Below are 22030 nucleotides of genomic sequence, written 5' to 3' on the forward strand. Positions count from 1 at the left end.
CACTGTTTTCAAATGGTAGATGCAGCTTTATGACAACTTTTAGAAAAGCCACATTCCCACCCATCACCCCCAAGCTGAACTGTGCTGATCCTCCTCCATAGCTGCTTACATACCTTAGATCAGTGGTTCTTAACCTTTTTGGAGGTACTGAACCCCACCAGTTTCATATGTGCATTCACCGAACCCTTCTTAATTGGAAAAATAAAATATGATTTTTAAAATTCAAAACATAGGTATATATTTATACATAGGTGCACAAAATGAACAAAACCATTAAGAACAAAGAACAAAACCATTAAAACATGATTTTCACACAAAAACAAAATAATGAATATTTACCGCAAATCAGTGTGACTTCTGCTGTTGTCTTTCAGAGGCCAGTTCAGAAATGTGCGGCATTACCTTGGCAAGTGCCACTCTCATGTCATTTTCGCAACAAAGTCTGTTCCTTTTCTTCGTCTTTATGTCCAGCATCCTCGAAAAGGATTGCTCGCAAAGATATGTTGTAACAAACGGTATGAAAATTCATCCCCCATAGTAATTCATCCCTCATATAGTAATTCATCCCCCATATAGTAATTCATCCCCCATAGTAATTCATCCCCCATATAGTAATTCATCCCCCATATAGTAATTCATCCCCCATAGTAATTCATCCCCCCATATAGTAATTCATCCCCCATATAGTAATTCATCCCCCATAGTAATTCATCCCCCCATATAGTAATTCATCCCCCATATAGTAATTCATCCCCCCTATAGTAATTCCTTCCCCATAGTGTAATTCATCCCCCATATAGTAATTCATCCCCCATATAGTAATTCATCCCCCATAGTAATACATCCCCCATATAGTAATTCATCCCCCATATAGTAATTCATCCCCCATATAGTAATACATCCCCCATATAGTAATTCATCCCCCATATAATAATTCATCCCCCATATAGTAATTCATCCCCCATATAGTAATTCATTCCCCATATTAATTCATCCCCCATATTAAGTCCCCAAGTCCCCCCTGTGTCAATTCACTTACCTTTGCTCCGCGCGTTCCTCTCGCTGTATTCCCGCGCCGTTCCGGTCTTCAGGGCGGACTGTGAGAGGAGCCTAGCTCCTCTCACATTCGTCACGCTGCCCCGCCTACACACATCCTGACAGCCAATCACTGGCTATCAGGATGTGAGTGGCAGAGAGACTGGCCAATCATTGCATTTGAGTCCCTGCCGCCCGAGAGGAGGGAGGGGAGCGGGCGCCCGGCACACAAGAGCCGCGGCTTGCCGACCACTGGGCTAAGCGATGTTGCGTGACCACCTGCAGCCAATGATGGACAAGCGGGGCATGTCATCACAAATCATATGAGTCGGGTGTGGGTCACCTCCGCCGAACCCCCGAGACTGACTCACCGAACCCCTGGGGTTCGATCGAACCCAGGTTAAGAACCACTGCCTTAGATCCTAAACCATGGCCTCATCCAGGATTTACAGACTAATGAAAATAACTTCAGATGAGTCCCTATTGAGTGGAATGGTAGAAAAAATCTTGGATCTTTAGTCATGATATATGGATTCATAAGACCCAGAAAAACAATAACTGCTGTGCTCATGCTAGTGACTGACCGCACCCTATGTGTACATTTTATTTGTGCCCGGAGTTACACTTTATACCTCTGCTCTACAGTACAGAGATGCGGTTACACAAGTGATTGGAGTCAAAAATAGAGATCATAGCACCACGTCCCCCACATTACATTCACAAGAAAACGGAGGATATCACTCCACCAAAAGCTTGGGACTTAAGGCCACATTGATCAATCTGAAAGCACATCCAGTACATAGATTGAAAGACAAGTAGGTGCAGAATTCCTCCACATAGACCCCCAGGTACCGGCCAGTATATGGTGTACTACAGGAAGGGAACACAGGTAGGAACCTGTCTGTTATTGGCTGGGAGGACAAGCCCCATCAACACTGAGTCCTATTAGCTCAGGCAGATCACGTATGTTATCACTGTGCACAAGGAAACAGCCAATCAATATACACCTCCATTCGGTGGATCACACAAGGATGTGCTGTATGGTCCCATGGTGCACATCCTTGTACACAGTGAGAACATACGTGATCTGCCAGGCAACACACCAAACAAGCACTGAGCTCGTGGGAACAACAACCCACCAGGAGTAAGTACTAGAACACAAGATGGGTTTGTAACAATTCAAATAATTCCACTGATTCCCCAAAGACTCCCTAACCTGCTGAGCTGCTGTGACAACCCTCCCTCTTAACCTTCACTCTGACCTGACATATTGGGAGGATGGGGGAAAACTTCCTTTCTGAGTTTTACTCTCTTAAATAAAGTCCCAGTGTTCAATACAGGATCTACTAATGAGGATCCTCTCCGTCCATCTGACCTATGACCACCAATTAAGTAAGACCTCGCCCCTTCTCACATTAACCCAACATCTTAACCCTTTTCTCCCCTAAATCATGCAAAACCACCATCCATTGTTCTTCTCGGGTCTAACTGTGTGCAGTAGCATCAAATGTGGTTGTATGGCAGTTTTCTCTATGAAGAAGCCAGATGTCATTTTTCACACATACACATTTTGTCAGTTGGCAAAGATTGACCTTTTTCTGAATAATAAGCCACATTGTGAATGTCCTTGGTGTAATGTCCTCCAGGTTAGATAGATAGGATGTTTGTTTTTTTTCTCTTTTTGATAGAGGCTGAGTAGCAGCCTGGGGATGAGTCAGCCTGGGGGGTGAGGTAGTTTTGGTAAATCTAAAGGAAATGGTACAGAGATTGTACAATCAGACTGCACAGTGCTTTGCCACCTTGATACAAGTACATAGGGAGGAGTGAACGGAGACCCCCAAATGTCAGGTCCTGTTCACAACACCGCATTGTGGGAACTCACAACCATGCAGGGGGTGTGCTGGACATTTTGGAGCGTTTCTGCTTGTCACGCATAAAGAAGCCCATTCACACGACAAATGACCCAAAGAAGTTTCAAAACTTAAAAAAAAGTGGATCATGGCTCGTTATTTTCAACACTTTTTGGTGCACTTGCAGCACGTTTGTTACACGGTAGACACATGCCTGCTATCCATGCTTGGGGTGCCATTAACATTTAATCATTATTATTATTATACGGTATTTATATAGCGCCAAAAGGTTTGCTCAGCGCTGTAATCATGCTGCAAGTGTGATGCGCGTTTGCAGTGCATTTTCGCAACATGCGGCAAAGCATGTATTTTCTGTGCAGCTTGCGTTTGGAAACACACAGATGTGAATGGAGCCTCATTGTTCTTGTGTAAACGCACCAATTTCATTTTCAGGCCCAATACACACGTAGTGTAGTGAGAGCACATTGTTTTTGGCTCATTTTTCCTGCAATATGCATAGCGGCAAAGTACCTCATGGGACATTTTGGTGTGTTTTGCGGTTTGCACGGTTTTTATGATGAGTTTTTCAGTGTTTGTTGGTCATTTTTTTACATGGTAAAGTGTCTGTTTGGCCTGTTTTCAATACTAAAGCTCTGCTCCACATCGGCTGGTATTTATTGAGAACAGATAATGATATCGTACCTCCCAACCATCCCAGATTCCCCAGGACTGTCCCAGGATTTGATGTAAGTCCCGGGGTCCTGGGGAATCAAGGCTTAGTCCTGGCACTTGGCTCCAGTGACTTGCCCGGTAGGGGCACTCTAGTTCGGGCACCAGTGACACCGGCCCCGTGGCTTGTGCGGAGTGTCTGGGGTCCCACACACCACAAGTATATCTCTGTACGGCGGCCAGCATCTCTCAGCGCCATCTACCTCTCACACATACACAGCGCAGAGCGGCTGAATCCACCTCCTCCTCCTTGTCTGTGATGTTCTCCTGTACATAGACACGAGGAGAGGGGTGAGGAGGAGGAACACCGCTCTGCCTGAGCTGCACTGATCTGATGTCTTGTAGTAAATACAGGGGAGAGGACTTGTGCTGGGGGGGTTGGATATGAAATCAGTCCTCTCTCCTTCTAAAGTGCCCCCTAGTACATATCCTCCCCCCCCCTAAATCAAAGAGATTTTGTCTGCCCCAGAGGGGACAATCCTGGCATCTGTGACCTCAGGTACCTAACAATAGAGGCGGGGCAATTGCCCCAGGTGCCCAAACTAGTGCTGTCCTGCCAGGCAAGTTAGTGGAGCCCAGTGGCAGAATCCATTCCGGCATTTGGTCCTTGTTGGGCTCCAGGACACAGGGCTGGATCACACCATGAATCATAGGGGAACAGGCTGTGTGTGTTCCTTTGCGATTCACATGCAATCCAGGCGCAGTGCTATTTCAGTCCATTCATTTGAATGCATACATTGCTTTATAAAATGCACAGCAATCAGATCACATGGTATTACTGTGCCATATGATCTGGAACAGGCAAACACACTGTTTTGGAACAGCATTTGGGGTGTCATTGAGTTAACATTGACGCCCGCTTCAGATCACAATTGCAGTGAGCTTTGAATGTAAATGACATGGAATGCGGGTTTCCCGCACCCTGTCCTGGTGTGAACGGGTCCTTAGTCCGGATTTGCGGGATTTTGTTCATATCTTGGAAGGTCCCACCAAAACTGGGTCAGTTGAGATGTATTGATCTATATTACAGGGAGAGAGGATTTGTGTTTTTAGGGTTTGTACTGGGAGGGGGAATATGGGTGGATGGACTTGTGATATAACTGGCGAGAGGACAGGTGCTGGCGTGGGGGATTTGGGGGAAAGAGGATTTGTGCTGGAGGATGGGGGGGGGATCTTACCAAGGATGGGGAAGGGGTTGTGTTGGAAGGGGGGACTTGGAGGAGAGGATCTGTGCTGGGAGAGGGTTTTTGCTGGGAGGGAAATTTGGGGATGGGAGGTTTGATGAGGGGGGAGAAGGATTTGTACTGGGAGGGGATTTGAGGGTGGGGTATTTGTGCTGGGATAAGGAGTTGTACTGGGAGGGGGGATTTGAGGGATGGAAGAAGATTTGTGCTTGGAAGGGGGATTTGGGGGAGATCATTTGAGCTAGAAGTGAGGAAAGGATTTACACTGGGAGGAGGAGGATCTGTGATAGAAGAAGGATTTTGGAGGGAGGAACTTGAAGCAGGGAGAGAATTTTTGCTGGGAGAAGAAATTTGTTAGATTTGTTGTACTGGGAAGGGGGCTTGCGGGAAAGAGGATTTGTGCTGGGGGGATTTGGAGAGGGGGAATTGGGTCAGAGAGGATTTGTACTGGAATGGAGGACTGTGCTGTGGGGGGAGGATTTGGAGGGGTGTAAGAGGATTTTTTCTGAGGAGGAGGATTTGTGCTGTGAGGGGGAACTAAGGGGTGTGGGGATAAGTGCTAGAACAGAGAAGAGAGAATTGTGCTGGGACTGGGGATTTTGGGAGGGCGAATGAAGACCTGTGCTGAGAAAGGGGGAAAAATATTTATGTTGGGGTAGGGGGGGGATTTGTGTTTGCCGATCTGTTCTAGGAGGGGGAGAGAAGATTTATATTGGGGGAAGGGGAGAGCGCAAATTAGTGCTGGATTAAAAAAAAAAAAAATTGAGGGGAGGGAGTGTTTTTTTTTTTTTGAAAGGGTAAAGTGGGATGACAGTATTGCTTATGGGGGGTATTTTACACTCTCCCTACCCCTACACTATGCGTCTCACACCCCTGACTCCTGCACTCTTTTTGATTGTACTCCTGACTGGAATTTAGGGAAATATAAGGTGAACTTAGCCTTTAAGGCTCTGTAGTAAGGCTTCTGGCCAAGCAGGGCTATCAGTCTGTAAAAGGGAAAATGATAATAGGTCTTACCAAAGGCTATGCACAAAGTCAACAAACAAGACATCAATGAGTCTATGACCTGCTCACCAGCCTCCCTTATTCTGATGCAGCAGATTTTACCATTGGAGGCTCTCCTTTGGAGTGTTGTTTCCTGGAAGCCTCTTCTGCTGATCCAATGAATGGTGAACCTGGTGGTACAATGGCTGTCTTTCCATGTCTCTGGAGCAGTCTTGTGCAGCATTATTATTAGTCAGCCGGTCTGGGGGGTGCACTCTGGCTCCCCAATGACAAAGAAAACAGGCCTCTGGGTGAAACCTGACAGTAGCCGTCACTCACTGAGCTCATGGCTCAGACTACATATCCCATCATTCCATGTTCTGTATTTGAGAATAAGTAGCTTAGTTTCCATAGACACTCCATCCCGTGACAAAAAAGAACAGCAATCAGGCAATTTAACAATGTTACATTTCAGACTCTGCATAATCCAGGACCAGCGATTCTATTTATAGCAAGAAGTCTGTCAAATATTTATCACCTACCCAGCACACCTTACCAGACCCTGAATCCTGGCCATTGGTTGGGTTGTCAAATAATTCATCACACCGACTGATAACCCTCTATACACAGACAACAGTCTCTGGCAGAAGGAAGAATAACAATCTGTGTTTGGAGAAACCTTACAAAAATATAAAGGATGACTGCAGTCCACTGCTCCCTACAGATCACATGACAGTAAAAAAAAGAGAATTTGGAAAATACTAGATCCCCGTCACTGGATAATTAGGATAGAATTAGGATGCAAATTAATTCTAAAACTACCTCAATGTGCCTCCCAATGAGTTTATTGTGACTACAGACACTTGGAATGTTACTGTAGCACCCTCCTAGGTAGGTGTTAGGATTAGGTAAATTTAGTTCTGGCTCACTGTATCCAGTGGAGCTGCGGTTTGTTGTTGGGCAAATTTAGTTTGGCTCATTGTAACCAGTGTGATTGTGTTGATTGTTTGGTCTGTTCTGTGTTCCAGTAGTTGCAGGATTAATTGCTTCCCCCTGAATAGTCCAGAAAGCTCTGGAATCTAGTGGGCAGGAAGAGTCTAATCTTCAGCTAAATATTGATACAGCCCTGGCCAATCCCTGGGGACGGTCACCAAGATGGTAGCTGGGAGTCTGTATAAATACTCAGAGAGCAGGGAGGTCTTTTTCCCTACAAGGAAATCACAGCTTAATGGGGCATTCTTGCACTGTTAGGCCATCCTTCCATGTGCCTGCAGGGTGCTAAGATCTTCAGTGGGCTAATTGGAGGCCTGTTTTTTGGAAGCTGTAGAGAGCTGACTGAGGGACTATCACCTGAGGATCTAGTCTGGTATCACAGGGTGGATGTCTCTGGAGGATACTGGAAAAGGTAACCCATTTTCCAAGGACTGGAAAGAGAGAACCTAGAGACCGTGGGCTGTTGTCATCCCTCGTGTGTTAGAGTCAGCTGTGTGTGTAAAGGGAACATAGTGTCCAGTGTCCTGAAGAGCTCAGTCTATTTATTCCTAGTGAAAGGACTTTGCTTGGACATTTCACCGGAGAAAGATAATTCTCCTCAAGTTGCTACAGGCTCATAGATTTGGAGTATCCCACTCAATTCCCTAACTCTATCCAAGTTACCCTAAAGTAAAAACACCAAAAAGAACACCCCTGGACTGTTCATTGAGCCAAAGAGTGACTGTGACCGTGTGCCTGGCTGCGAGGCAACTACTGGGGAGAGAACTCCATGCAATCTACTAAGCGGCTCCTGTGGGGAAAGTGCTCTGCTACCATAGATGCCCCATTAACATCACCAGAAATGGGAGGAAACAAATGACAATTGTACAGTTGCAAGAAAAAGTATGTGAACCCCTTGGGATTACGTGGAGTTTTGCATGAATTGGGCATAAAATGTGCTCTGAACGTCATCTAAGTCACAACAATAGAAGAACACAGTCTGCTGAACATAATACTACACAAACATTAGATGTTGCCATGGTTTAATTGCACATAACATGTAAACATTCACAGTGCAGGGAGGAAAAAGTATGTGAACCTTTGGACTTAATAACTGGTTGACCCTCCTTTGGCAGCAATAACCTCAACCAAACGTTTCCTGTAGTTGCAGATCAGACCTGCACAACGATCTGGAGTCATTTTGGACCACTCCTCTTCACAAAACTGTTTCAGTGTAGCAATATTCTTGGGATGTCTGGTGTGAATCGCTCTCTTAAGGTCATGCCACAGCATTTCAATCGGGTTGAGGTCAGAACTCTGACTGGGCCACTCCAGAAGGCGTATTCTGTGCTGTTGCAGCCATTGTTTTGTTGAATGACTTCTATGCTTTGGGTCATTGTCCTGTTGCATCACCCATCCTCTGCGGAGCTTCAGTTGGCGGACAGATGGTCCTACGTTTTCCTGCAAAATGTCTTGATAAACTCTGGAATTCATTTTCCCATCAATGACAACAATCCGTCCAGGCCCTGAGGCAGCAAAGCAGCCCCAAACCATGATGCTCCCTCCGCCATGTTTCACAGTGGGGATGAGGTTTTGATGTTGGTGTGCTGTGCCTTCTTTTTCTCCACACATAGTGTTGTGTGTTCTTCCGAAACAACTCAATCTTGGTTTCATCTGTCCACAGTATATTTTGCCAGTAGTGCTGTGGAACATCCAGGTGCTCTTTTGCAAACTTCAAACGTGCTGCAATATTCTTTTTGGACAGCAATGGCTTCCTCCGTGGTGTCCTCCCATGTACTCCATTCTTGTTTAATGTTTTCCTTATTGTAGATGTGTCAACAAAAATGTTAGCATGTGCCAGAGATTTCTGTAGGTCTTTAGCTGACACTCTGGGATTCTTCTTTACCTCATGCAGCATTCTGCGCTGTGCTCTTGCAGTCATTTTTACAGGACGACCACGCCTAGGGAGAGTAGCAACAGTGCTAAACTTTCTCCATTTGCAGACAGTCTGTCTTACCGTGGACACATGAACATCAAGGCTCAAGGAGATACTTTTGTAACCCTTTCCAGCTTCATGCAAGTCAACAATTCTTGATCGTAGGTCTTCTGAGAGCTCTTTTCTGCGAGGCATGGTTCACATCAGACAGTGCTTCTTGAAACTAGTAAACCCAAAACAGGTGTGTGTTTTTTAAGGGCAGGACAGCTGTTAGTAACACATCCAATATCATCACACTGATTGGAGTCAAGGTTGGCTCACTCCTGGCTCCAATTAGTTCTGGGAGAAGTCATTAAGCTAGGGCCTCACATATGTTTTCCTCCCTGCATTGTGAATGTTTACATGTTATGTGCAATTAAACCATAGCAACATCTAATGTTTGTGTAGTATTATGTTCAGCAGACTGTGTTCTTCTATTGTTGTGACTTAGATGACGTTCAGAGCACACTTTATGCCCAATTCATGCAAAACTCCACGTAATCCCAAGGGGTTCACATACTTTTTCTTGAAACTGTATCTTCAAGACAAATGTGACTAACAAATGATGATGATGGTGATGATGATGATGATGATCTGTATATACAGGTGGGAGAATGTAATTCTTATTATGAATACTTTGTGTGTCTACAGGGAAGGATAATGTGATCATAGTAATGGATGATGTGGAGGACAGCAGTGATCAGGAGAAGATCCGGATATTGGAACGTCATCCCAGCATAGGAGAAATGTACCACAATCTATTTTTATTTAGTCGTCAGGAAAAACAGTCAAATTATCAGACATTGTTCTTATCTCTAATGGAGATCAATAAACGTCTACCACAAGCTGCTGCAGAAGGTAACATTTCAGCATTTTAAACTTATACATTCTGATTTTAGTTATTTTTCACTCTTTGGATTGATATGTATTTGGTTTCTCATTAAAACTAAAAATTCCAGTATCCTTTAGGCCCCTTTCACACGGGGCGGACCTGTTAGCGGATCTGTTTGCTCAGCGGGAGATCTCTCTGCTGATTCCCACTGAGCAAGCTGATGACAGGTCCATGTCTTCTGCAGAGCGGACACAGACAGCTCGCTGTCCTCTATGGACAGTTGGATGGAAATGGACCGCCTGGCCGTTTCCTTCCGACTGCCATCCAATCCTATTTATGGAAGGGGAACAGATCCCCATCCGTCTGTTTTTGGCGGATCGGACTGGATGTTGGCAGGTGCAAACAGACACATGTCCATTTACACCCATCGTTCCATAGAAAAAAATAGAGGTCCCTAATGGGTCCGCCTGAAAAATGGGCAGGCAGGCCTGATCGGAATGTCCACGTGAAGGAGGCCTTAAATGCTGACTATCAAAAGTGTGAGTGCAGAAAAGTATGGTAATGTAGTGGCATAGAGTGCAGAAGTTCATAACTTCAGAAAATAACAGATATTACCTTATTTATTCGAATGTAATGTTCACCTTTTCTGGCCAAAAAGAGGCTCTAAACTCGGTGTGCGCATTACATTCAAGGGCGCCTTACATTCGGAGGGAAACACTGCTAAGCCTCCAACACACCTGTCAGTGCCGCCACCACGTCCGGCGATTCTGCACTGGCTGCAGGCGGTTCCTACCACACACCCGGCGGTAAGGCTGCGACTCTCGATGCTGACACCCGGTGTGTGACCAGAACAGGCCCGGACTGGCAATACGGCACACCAGGCATTTGCCCAGTGGGCTGGGGGCTGCCTGGATAGGAGAGGGCAGAAGATAGAGGACCGTGCATTTCTTGGTTCCTCTATGTGCCATCCAGCTGCCTCTCCTATCCATATCCTGCATGCAGTCGGCTCCTGTATGCTCCTCCTCCCTCATCTTCTCCAGCACCCCCCCGCCTCATCTCCTCCAGCAGCCCCCTCCCTCATGTTCTCCAGCAGCCCCCTTCATCTCCAGCGCCCCCCTCATCTCCTCCAGCGCCCCCCATCTCCTCCAGTGCCCCCTCCCTCATATCCTCCAGCACCCCCTCCCTCATCTCCCCCAGCGCCCCACTCTCTCATCTCCTCCATCTCTCCTTTGTCTTTCTTTTCTTTCCTTGTAATACAAAATGTTCCATAACGTGGTGAATTTATTGTTGCTGTCTAAAGTACTGTAATTACCAAAAGTAAAAAATCTTGACACGAGCCCATTGTCACGTTTTATTACCATATTTTCACCAAGTCCTTAACTTTAACCCATTGCCATATGCAGGTGCGCACTACATCTACATCAAGCATTTTTTTTTTTCAATTTCAAGCCTTTCAAAGTAGAGTTGTGCATTAGATTCGATGGCGCATTAGACTCAAGTAAATACGGGTATTACAGATAATAAAAAAGAAAAATGTGATGTATTGGAGGAGAGCACAAACAACTACTTTTCAAGGGTGTCAGGAAACAGACAAAACATTAGCTGCCTTGTACACTGCAAGGAATAGAGATAAATGTGTGTTAATAATAAAAGTTCTATAAAATCTTGGCCATTTTTGCACCTACAACTTACATTCTTCCTCCATTCCATCCACTTTCTCTCAGCCACTGCTTCCAGTACCAGGGATAAGTGACGTGGATCCCTGCTGGGACTATACAGGCAGTGTAGGATGGATCCCCTCACCTGTGGACATGTGCTGTTGACAACAACTGCCACTCTTACAGCATGGAAAGTGATAGCGGCAGTTGTGGATCTGGCATGCTATAGGGAGTCCTCTGTGTTCCTGAGCTTTTACTTTACAATAACCATGGGATGTATGAAATGTTCTGTGAGCTGGTCAGGGAACAAGTGGTGAGCGGGACATCTCAGACCTAGTGTGCCCTTCAAATGCCAACACCCGGGAAGGACACAAGAGACTCAAACATGGTGCTCTGTGATGGTTTATTACATGGAGTCCTCCCATACTGCAGGAGCGCCATGACACTTATTTGTACATTTATGTTCCTCAATTTAAACTGAAAGTAAGACGGTTTTATTTTGGATAAAGTGGAGAGGGATTAGAACCCTTGACAGGTGACAATGCTATCATTTTATATCCAAATACCCTCAAAGGTGTTCACATGCAAAGACTAATGCATTACTTTATTCATATATCAGACAAGGATTGAACCTCAAGACCATAATGAGAACGGAGAAAAACATTTAAATTGCTCTTCAATCCCGGGGCCGAATAGAACATCTATATGTCTCAATAAATCATAATAAAGTCATATCGTTTTTTATTAATCTATATATCAAGCAGTCTAAAAACTAAATTCCCTTAACAAGTATCAGGGCCCTGGACCCGGCATAAGTCATCAAATGGGCTGTTATCAGGCATAACCAGGACTTTAATACATTACATATCTACATTCAGGAGACTGATCGGAATACACTGCCAAACAGGAATGGCTACACATGGATCAAAATCCGTCATGGAACAAAATACTGTACAAACATTTGGCCCATGTGGAAGTTGATCCCTATTGCCCTCCATTGCCATGTTATTATTCCTCTGATCACACTCATATCAAACAGATTCTCAAACTAGAAGATGTTCCCTATATACAAAAAAAACTCTTTTAGTAATGGCGTTGTTTGTTCTATTTCCATTTGTTTTAGCTTCTTTTGAAGAAAAAATAAACAAGATCAGAAAAATCATTATACGCAGTAAGTAGTCTGTGTTTTCAGTTGTGATCGGCTCTTTACATTTTTTTGGACCTCAATGTGACTTTATTCTTTTACTTCACTTAGGTCCCCGCAGCATATATATGGTAAGAATATTTACGATAACCAATTGAGTATAAAATACAACCCTTCTACATATGTAATAGGAGATTCTCCACTCAAATCAGCTGCAAGACATTAAAATTATGGTTATATTAACCCCTCGCCCTCCAGAGGATTTTTTGCGATACGGCGCTGCGTTACTTTAACAGTCAATTGCGATGCAACGCTGCACCCAAATTAAATTGATGTCCTTTTTTTCCCACAAATAGAACTTTCTTTCGGTGGTATTTGATCATTTCTACGGTTTTTATTTTTTGCGCTATAAACAAGAAAAGATCGACAATTTTGAAAATAAATTTATATATTTTTAAGTTTTGCTATAAAACATATCCAGTAAAAAAAATGTAAAAATCAAATTTCATTATAAATTTAGGCCAAAATGTTTTTTGCTCTACGTCTTTGCTAAAAAACTTTCCAATACGTGTAAAATAATTGGTTTACATAAAAGTTATTACATATACAAATGGCGATATATACAGTTGTGCTCACAAGTTTGCATACCCTGGCAGAAATTGTGAAATTTTGGCATTGATATTAAAAATGTGACTGATCATTCCACAAAATGCTCTTTTATTGAAGGATGATGATCATATGAAGCCATTTATTATCAAATAGGTGTTTGGCTCCTTTTTAAATCATAATGATAACAGAAAATCATCCAAATGGCCCGGATCTGAAGTTTCCCTCCCCTGGAATGTTTGGCCTTGGTACAGACACACAAGCTTACAATGCCAATTAGAGGTTAATGTCCCACATCTGTGGCTTTTTATAGTGCAATTAGTGTCAGTGAGTTTGTGAGTTTGTTAGCTCTTACGTGGAAGCACTGACTGGGCTAGATACTGAGCCATGGGGAGCAGAAAAGAACTGTCAAAAGTCCTGCGTAACAAGGTAATGGAACTTTATAAAGATGGAAAAGGATGTCCAAAGCGTTGAATATGCCAGTCATCACTTCCACTAAGAAGTAGAAAGTTCAGGGACCTCTTGATACCAAGCCAAGCGCAGGTAGACCAAGAAAGATTGCAGCTACAACTGCCAGAATAATTGTTTGGGATACAAAGGGATTTGCCTAAGGCAATTCCAGTGCGAATATCCCGTCCCTATTCACGAATTTCCACACCAGCTGTTCAGATGCAAATTTTTGGAGCCAGCAGCCACCAATGTCTTGAACTATAGCTGGTTGCTAAGGAGCAGGCCGGGAAGCCGTGCGCCGCATCCTTAACAACCGATGACTCATCAGCTGTCAGTGGGTACACAATTAAATTCACAATAGCATTTTATTAAAATGATAAAAGCACACTTACATCTACAGTAGGTAAGTGTACATCAACAGGAAGTGTAGAAATCGGGATTTCACATCAGTGAGGCCGTACACACCGGCGGCGACTCGCAACCCCAATGCCAACCTAGAGGGACCGCTCAGTGCATAGCCAATTGTCATCCACATGCAGCGTCCAACACCACCGTACATAAATCAGACGCGGTGATAATGTGTTTCAAGGGAGTATCCTTCTTTGTCAAACCTCAAACCTGTGTATAGTCTCTCTGATGTGACATCCCCGTCCCCACACTTCATGCCGATGTACAGTTACCTAGCTGTAAGTGTGATTTTTAACAGTTTATTTTTAAAATGAGAATTGTAATTGGGATCCCGTGCTCCTGTCCTTTCTGTCTTTGAGCTTTGGTCAGATCGGCCCAGATCTTAAAAGGAAGCTACAGGACTTCAAACAACCTGGTTACCCCCCCCCCCCCCCCCCCCGACACTCTTCTGTTGCCAGGCAAACATATTGGACATTGGAAGTTGGGATTTGTGCACTGGGGTGGTTTGTCTTCTTTTTTCTTTACAAGATGAGGGGTCCTGATCTCCCTGTTGGATTTGTGGTTCACGCTAGAGCAGCCTTTCTCAACCAAGGTGCCCATGCATCCTGGGGTGCCTTGAGGTTTCTTCAGGGGTGTCCAGAGAAAATGTCTAAAAACTGCCAAAAACTCATATACGAGTGGGTGAACAAGCCTGTCTTAGTTACACAAAGTCATGGGTTTTCATTGTGCACCATTACAACCTTCCAGCCACCGGCATCCTGACAACCAATGAAATCATCAGCTGAAAAGGAGGATGCCAGTTGCCTGCACAGCATCCTACTTTGAGCCTCCCCCACCCCTCTCCATCAATGCTGGGGTCACATTAGCTCAGTGATGGAGAAAAACTGAGGGAGAAGGGAAACACTGGAATACTAGTCAGTACCATTGTGCAAAAGTATATTTGCTTTGGAAGAATAAATCCCCTCTAATGTTGGGTGTCCTACATGTGTGGATGTTGCTGCGTTATATAAAGCTATTAGAATAGCTTTTCACATTTTAGACTGGGGTGCCTCAAGACTGTCCATCATTTTAAAGGGTGCCTCAAGACTGTCCATCATTTTAAAGGGTGCCTCAAGACTGTCCATTATTTTAAAGGGTGCCTCAAGACTGTCCATTATTTTAAAGGGTGCCTTGACTGAAAAAAGGTTGGGAAACACTGTTGTAGAATATAGTGAAAGCAAGAATATCCCATGGTGGACAAGAATATGAATGCTGCCGGAGAGATCTCACAATGGGAATTTCTAAGAGATGTAAGCAGCGAGGGGTGGACGGAGTGTTAAGCCCCATATACATGATCAGAAAATCGTACAAAAAGTTTCCGTTTCCAAGCGATCCTGCAATAATCTGATCGTTAGTACACAGCTTTTGTCTGAAATGATTTGAAGGGACAAGCACGAAAATTTTTCTTGCACGATACCAGATCGTAAAATTTTCATTCAATCCATACAGTTTTCGTTCAAAAATACAATACAAATACAGTTTATCACTTTCGAATTTTCTTTCTTTCGTACGAGAATTTTCGCAATGTTAGTAACCTCTTCACTTTCGATATGAGGCTAGCATGCAAAAAAAAAGGATGGTCATTCGTCCGATAGTCTCATTGTGTGTATGGGACCTTAGGGATTTATTTGAAACATTTGCTATACAAATGTCCCATCATCCCACAGAAGTAACAGAAGTAACTACTAATACATTTGTATACAGTATGTATACGCAGGGCCGGTGCTAGACTATTAAGCAAGACCAGCTACTTGCGCCCCCCCCCTCCACAAAAAAAAAACAAGATACAATTTGTTTTAAAAAAAAAGTAGAAATTAATTCAATCAACAAAACTGCTAAATTTCTTTTAATTTGCAAAAAAAGTGCCATAAGATGCCACCAGCATCAAAATTTGACAAGATCAGTGTCATGGACGGACTGTATCTGTGGCTGGCAGTGGCAGGGTGACAGTGGCAGTGAGTGGAGGATGATGGATCCACACTCTGACAGATCCCAGGCTGGAATTCCCCAGGCAATGGGGGGAGGTAAAACGCTGTGACAACAGGCACCTGAACAGAGCAATACACCACCACCACCACTGACACAGATCAGCAGGCCCAGCAGGCACTAGAAGATCAGGCTGTGGGATTGGGATGATGTCATCACTCACTGACACATTGCACATGTGATGGATTTCCTGCCAGCCGGGTCACACTCACACAGACATGAGACATCAGAGTCAGACATTACTTTCCTCCACTGACACAGCTTCACCTTCGCTGATCAATGGGAACCTGAAGGGTTGGATCTCCACAGTGATCAGTAACCGTCAGCAGGCTTGCAGTAAGGGACTGAGTCTGAGAGGAACACTGGAAGGGGTGGCAGCTCAGCTGCTACACTGGCCCCAGACACCAGGCATCTTCCTCTGTCCTGTCTTCCGCCCCTCCCCTCAGATGAAGGATCATTCATGACATGGCGGGATCGCACACAGATATGGTACCTGCCTGTGCTGTGCTCAGGTGCCCCTAGGTGGCAATGTGCCCTAGGTGGCTGCGTAGTTTGCCTAGTAGAAGCACCAGACCTGCGTATACATTGGTAAACCACTTGACAAGTACAACGTTTATCTGAGTTATGGCTGAAGAAATGAGCCATAACCCTGGTACCGTTTTTTTCCGTGAATGGCTGGCTTTCATATGAAAGTGGTCCTAGTGGCCCTTGAGCCGCTGGATCGCTTTCCATAGTGGTGGAAGGGCGCCCCCCCCACCTCCCGCGGCTCGCTAGTGTTTCTTGGGCTTACTGTTAATGCCGGCCGGCCAGAGAAATGATCTGATGGTGCAACCTCCTCAGGATGGCAGCAATGAAAGATTCTATGGTCTTTGACTGCCTCTGTCATAATGGTGGACTAGAGTGACGTCATGACGTTACATCCAGTCGGCGGTGGAAGTAAACAAATGTTTTTCTTTTTCAAAGCAACTGTTAAAACATTTTTTTTAAACTTTTGCTTTTAGAGGTAAAGAAGAGGTTTGGGGTCTGTTGACCTCAGATCTCGTCTTCATGAGGACCTGTCATGTATATTTCTATTACAAGGGATGTTTACATTTCTTGAATTAGGAATAAAAGTGCTAAATAAAAAAATGAAAGGGACAGTAAAAAAAAAAAAAAATAATGAAAGTGCCCCCATCCCACCCATCCCACCGTGCTCATGTGCAGAAGTGAACCCATATGTCAATTACATGTGCATATGTAAATGGTGTTTGCAGCACATGTGAGGTATCGCCGCGATCGACCTCCTCTGTAACTCTGAACTGGTATTCTGTACCTATGGAAATAGTACCATAGTTTGTCGCCATTCCACAATTGTGTGTAATTTGAAAGTGTGACATGTTAGCTATTTTCTCGCCGTAACATCCTCTTTTATATTTTACAAAATAATGGGGTAAATATTGTGTTTTGGTTTCTTTAATTCAATAAAGTGTGTTTTTTTTCCAAAAAATTGTGTTTCAACTACTTGCCTATTGGGCAGTTCTACCCCCTTCCTGCCCAGGCCAATTTTCAGCTCTCAGCGCTGTCGCAGTTTGAATGACAATTGCACGGTCATGCAACATTGTACACATATGAAATGTGTATAATTTTTTTCACACAAATAGAGCATTCTTTTGGTGGTATTTAATGGCCACTGGGTGGTTTTTATTTTTTGCAGTATAAATGAAAATAGAGCAAATAATAAAAAAAAAAGGTTCTCTTTGTTTCTAATATAACATTTTGCAAACAGGTAATTTTGATGGGGTGGCACTGGTATGCATTGATAAGGAGGCACTGATGATGCATTGATATTCAGCAATGATGGGCACTGAAAAATGGCATTGATGGGCACTGATAGGTGGCACTGATGTGTGGCACTGCTGGACAGCACTGATGGGCAATACTGCTGGGTGACACTGCTGGGCGACACTGCCTGGGCACTGATGAGTGGGACTGCTGGGCACTGATGGGCGACACTAAAAATCATCTTTCAGCTATAGCGTGGTTGGGAAGAGGTTAAAAAGCGCAGCTCAAATACCATGTGACATAAAAAATTGCAATGATCGCCATTTCGTTCTCTAGGGTCTTTGCTAAAAAATATCTAATGTTTGGGGATTATAAGTAATTTTCTAGCAAGAAATATCAATTTAAACAAAATGTCCCGGAAAATGTTTGGTCCTCAAGCGGTATAAACATTCCGGGTGTTATTCGTTACTTTTGTGTGAATCAGGAAACATCTGCAAAGCAGTTTTCTTTTTGTCAATATAGACCGACCCCTAATAGTGACCCCAGGATTGCTGGAACCCGCCGCATTGTGAGATTTGTAGTCATGGATTAGTGTAATGTAAAATCATTTCTCTTGTTGCTGTTATCTAATGATTATTGTTTTGTATCTTTCATTATATAGAGGATTCTTTCAGTATCTCACACAGTTGGGATCTTTTCAAGGTCATCAGAGAGTGACTATGAATGGCTTATCAAGCAACTAAAATGGGAGATCTTCCATATCAAAATGATAACCGTCCTTCCTCACTACATCTCCAACAATGGCGGGCGGCAGTTCAGGGAGGCCGTCTCTCGGTGCACGTTCGGTATTTTGTATCACACCAAGAAAAGAGGACGGATCAACATTGTGGACGTCACCGGCTCTGTATATGATGAGGAGCTGAAATATCTGTGTGATCACCTAGGTAAGAGGTCATCATATATGTGGCTGATTCATAACACAGACGGCTACATGGGCTGATGTTCCATCATGTATGATTCGGGTAGTAGGGTTCATCACTGCCCATCCCCCACACACAATCATGGCCAAACATCTTGTCCCCCCGGCATTTGTCAGATAACGCCCCACTTCACCCAGAAAATTGCTGCAATGACAAATGTTCCGGCATTCTGGTGTCATTTCTTGTGTTTGTATTGTATGACACCAAAAAGTGGAGAAACAACAAGCCAAATCTGACACATTCCATGCAAAACTACAAAAATGGACCCCAAACATCCTTCTACCCCAACTACTATACCTCCTACTACCCCAACTACTACACCTCCTACTACCCCAACTACTACACCTCCTACTCTCCCAACTACTACACCTCCTACTACTCCAACTACTCCTACTACACCTCCTACTACTATTATTCCTACTACACCTCCTACTACCCCAACTACGACTATTCCTACTACACCTCCTACTATCTCTGCTGCCGCACTCATCCCATGTAAATATTCTTCCATGGATGTATGTATTGGATGTAACGTGATGTCTTTATACACAGGGAAGGAGAATGTGATTGTGGTTGTTGATGATGTGGAGGACACCAGTAGTAAGGAGAAGGCCCGGATCCTGGAGGCACAGCCCAGTATTGGAAGTTTGGCCAAGGATCTCTTTCTATTTGAATAAGTTGAAAAAAAAACAAAACAGAACAAAACAGAACAAATCCTATTGTAAAGTAACACAGAGGATATAACACGCAGCGCACATACACTGTTGTTGGAAATGTATTTGTTCATTCATTAGGAAAGATGGAATATTACCTCAATACTGTACTATTTAGTGATGGTCTGATTACCCCCCTGTTCCATTCACGGTTGAACATCTGAACCCACAAAATGTTTGACAGCGAACTTTGAACACGAACCGAACACCCGAGTAGTATCTTCCTGCATCTGAGTATGTGGTGAGATCCCGCTCAGCTCCTACAATCCGGCATGAGGTCTATGATGAAGTCACGCGGTATTTTAGTAGTGAGACATTCATTCATGGTCCAGCTGTCGGTGGGGTTCCCGGCTGTCAGCTGAATGTAAAAAGAATTGTCGGCATTGTCTGATGATAAAAAAAAATGAAAAAAAAAAACAGCATGGGGTCCCCCCTCCCATCCATACCAAGCCCTTCTGGCCTGGTATGGATTTTGAGGGGAACCCCCACGCCAAAATGTTTTTTTTAAATGGTATGGGGATCCCCCCCAAAATCCATACCAGTCCCTTATCCAAGCATGCAGCCCAGCAGGTCAGGAAAGGGGGGGGGCGAGTAAGCACCCCCCTGCTAAACCATACCAGGCTACATATCCTCAACATAGGGGGTGCTTTGGGATGGGGGTGGCTCCCCCCCAAAGTACCACCTTGTCCCCATGTTGATGTGGGCAAGGGCATCTTTCGGCCAGGGTTGTGGAGGTCTGTGGGTGGGAGGCTTATCAGAATCTGGAAGACCCCTTTAACAATGGTGCCCCCAGATCCCACCCCCCCCCATGTGAATAAGTATGCAGTAAGAAAAGGCAGACACTCTTTGACAAGTCCTTTATTAAAAATAAAAATTTAAAATGTCCCCTAAAGTAGTTCCAACATCAATCATGATGCCCGCCACCGCTACCCGAAAAAAGAAAAAAAAACACCCCCCGCTCCCCTCGCAGCGCTGGCTCCCAGCCATCTGACAACGGCGCCCCCGATGACAGTTCTTATATACATCACAAGGAGGCAGTATCACCCCCACCCCCTTGTGATATTATCCTATTTTGTGATTGGCCAAAGCATTGCACCTATCCTATGGTCGGATACATTGCTTTGACCAATCACAACGCACAGTCAGGGCGCAGTGCATTGTGGGGTGCGGCGGGCGAACATCTCACCGAACGGCCCATGTTCTTGTTCATGTTTGACTCACACATGCAGCCCATCCCTATACTAATGTCTTCCAGCTGAACTCCAGGAACAACACGTTCCAATTTATATATATTCCTCAGTAGCTACAAAAATATATCTTGATATATCCACTTTAAGGGCACCAAATGCCTTTACAAACCCGGATATTATCTTGTAAACGTAGCAGTGACATCATCACTGCACTGTATATACCTTGTGCAGCAAGCAGGGTTGTGGGAGGGGCCAAGCAGGCTGACTGAAGAGAAGTACAGGAGGGGGCGGAGACAAGACCAGTCCCCTGCACAAGGAGAGGGAGCAGCAGTGAGCGGTCTTTATTCCAGGAAGTCTCCCCCTGGATGACGGCACAGATCTGGAGGAAGTACACAAAGATCCCCGAGATTCAGGAAGAAGACACGAGGAATGGATGGAGATTTGCTGACCCTGAAATTCAGCTTTCACTGCGGACAGTACATGAACATGTCACATTATAAACCTCCAGAGAGGAGTCAGGTCTGCCAGGGGTCCAAATACCTACCAGACGTGTGCAGAACAATCGGGTTTGGTTTCCTTTCCATTCGTTATTCAAATCGTTTTGTTTTGTTAAATTTGTTTAATTCATTTTCAGACTTCATTTCCTTTTCAAATTATATTCAAATTTAATTCGACTGAATTCAGAAAATTGAAATCAGCATTCAACTTTTAATTTATTCTATATGAAATTCTAATTTCCAAAGACAGTTATTTTTTTGTATTTTATTATATTCCAGTTTGTTTGTTTTTTCTATTCTATTCTCTTATTTTCTACTCTCTTCTAATCTATTCAAATTAAATTTTTTTCTATTTGAAATTTGAATATTTCAAAGATGGTTATATTCTATTGAATTCTATTCTATTGTATCTTCTATTCTAATTCAAATGTATTCAATTTAAAATTTTAATTTTGAAAGACAGTTATATTTTTTCTATGTTATTCTATTTTTTTCTATTCTAATTTTTTTCTTTTGAATTCTCTTATTTTCAGACAGTTATATTCTATTTCATTCTATTCTAGTTTATAGTTTTTTTCTATTCTATTATTTTCTTTTGTATTCTATTCTAATCTATTCAAACTTGAATTTATTCTATTTGAAATTTGAATTTCAGAAGATGTTACATTCTATTTAATTTTATTCTATTCTAATGCATTATATTCCATTGTTGTTTCTATTTTATTCTACTTCAATTTTTTTCAATTCAAATTTAAAATTTTGAAGACAGTTATATTCTTTCTATTCTATTAGGTTTTTTCTATTCTATTCTACTCTATTCAAATCTATTGCAGTCAAATTTGAATTTATTCTATTCAAAATTAAACTTTCTGAAGATTGGTATATTCTTTCTATTTTATTGTATTATATTGTTTGCTTCTATTCTATTTTTTCTATTCTTTTAAATTCTATTCTTTTCTATTCTAGTGTTTCATTTTCTATTCTATTATTTTCCATTCTATTATTTTCCTATTCATATTTGAGTTGAATTTGATTCA

At 43.4% G+C, this 22030-nt stretch overlaps 2 protein-coding genes across 2 annotated transcripts in view; both read left to right on the forward strand.

The window, feature by feature from the left end:
- Positions 1–12919, forward strand: part of LOC149459585 (uncharacterized) — a 34697-nt gene extending 21778 nt beyond the window's left edge. Inside the window, exons 5-7 of the mRNA XM_089680944.1 lie at positions 9381–9587; positions 12343–12390; positions 12475–12919. Coding sequence (XP_089537070.1) covers positions 9381–9587; positions 12343–12390; positions 12475–12521 — 302 coding nt within the window. The 3' untranslated portion in view covers positions 12522–12919. The remainder of the gene's footprint in view (positions 1–9380; positions 9588–12342; positions 12391–12474) is intronic.
- Positions 12920–15056: 2137 nt separating this feature from the next.
- Positions 15057–20895, forward strand: LOC149459586 (uncharacterized). The gene is made up of 3 exons (XM_089680968.1): positions 15057–15116; positions 18275–18557; positions 19146–20895. Exons 1-3 carry the CDS (start codon positions 15057–15059, stop codon positions 19268–19270), a joined length of 468 nt encoding a protein of 155 aa, XP_089537094.1. The 3' UTR covers positions 19271–20895.
- Positions 20896–22030: the final 1135 nt, after the last annotated feature.

The sequence above is a fragment of the Staurois parvus genome, unplaced genomic scaffold (assembly GCF_062004578.1).
Source record: "Staurois parvus isolate SC_StPar_1 unplaced genomic scaffold, SC_StPar_1.0 ptg000254l, whole genome shotgun sequence".
Classification (NCBI taxonomy): domain Eukaryota; kingdom Metazoa; phylum Chordata; class Amphibia; order Anura; family Ranidae; genus Staurois; species Staurois parvus.

Excerpts from the sequence above, each read along its gene's own strand:
- LOC149459586 (XM_089680968.1), top strand. The coding sequence starts at position 15,057 with ATGGTGGACAAGAATATGAATGCTGCCGGAGAGATCTCACAATGGGAA. Across the intron at positions 15,117-18,274 it reads AATGGGAATTTCTAAGAGAT|AGGATTCTTTCAGTATCTCA; the intron begins GTAAGCAGCGAG and ends TTCATTATATAG. Across the intron at positions 18,558-19,145 it reads ATATCTGTGTGATCACCTAG|GGAAGGAGAATGTGATTGTG; the intron begins GTAAGAGGTCAT and ends CTTTATACACAG.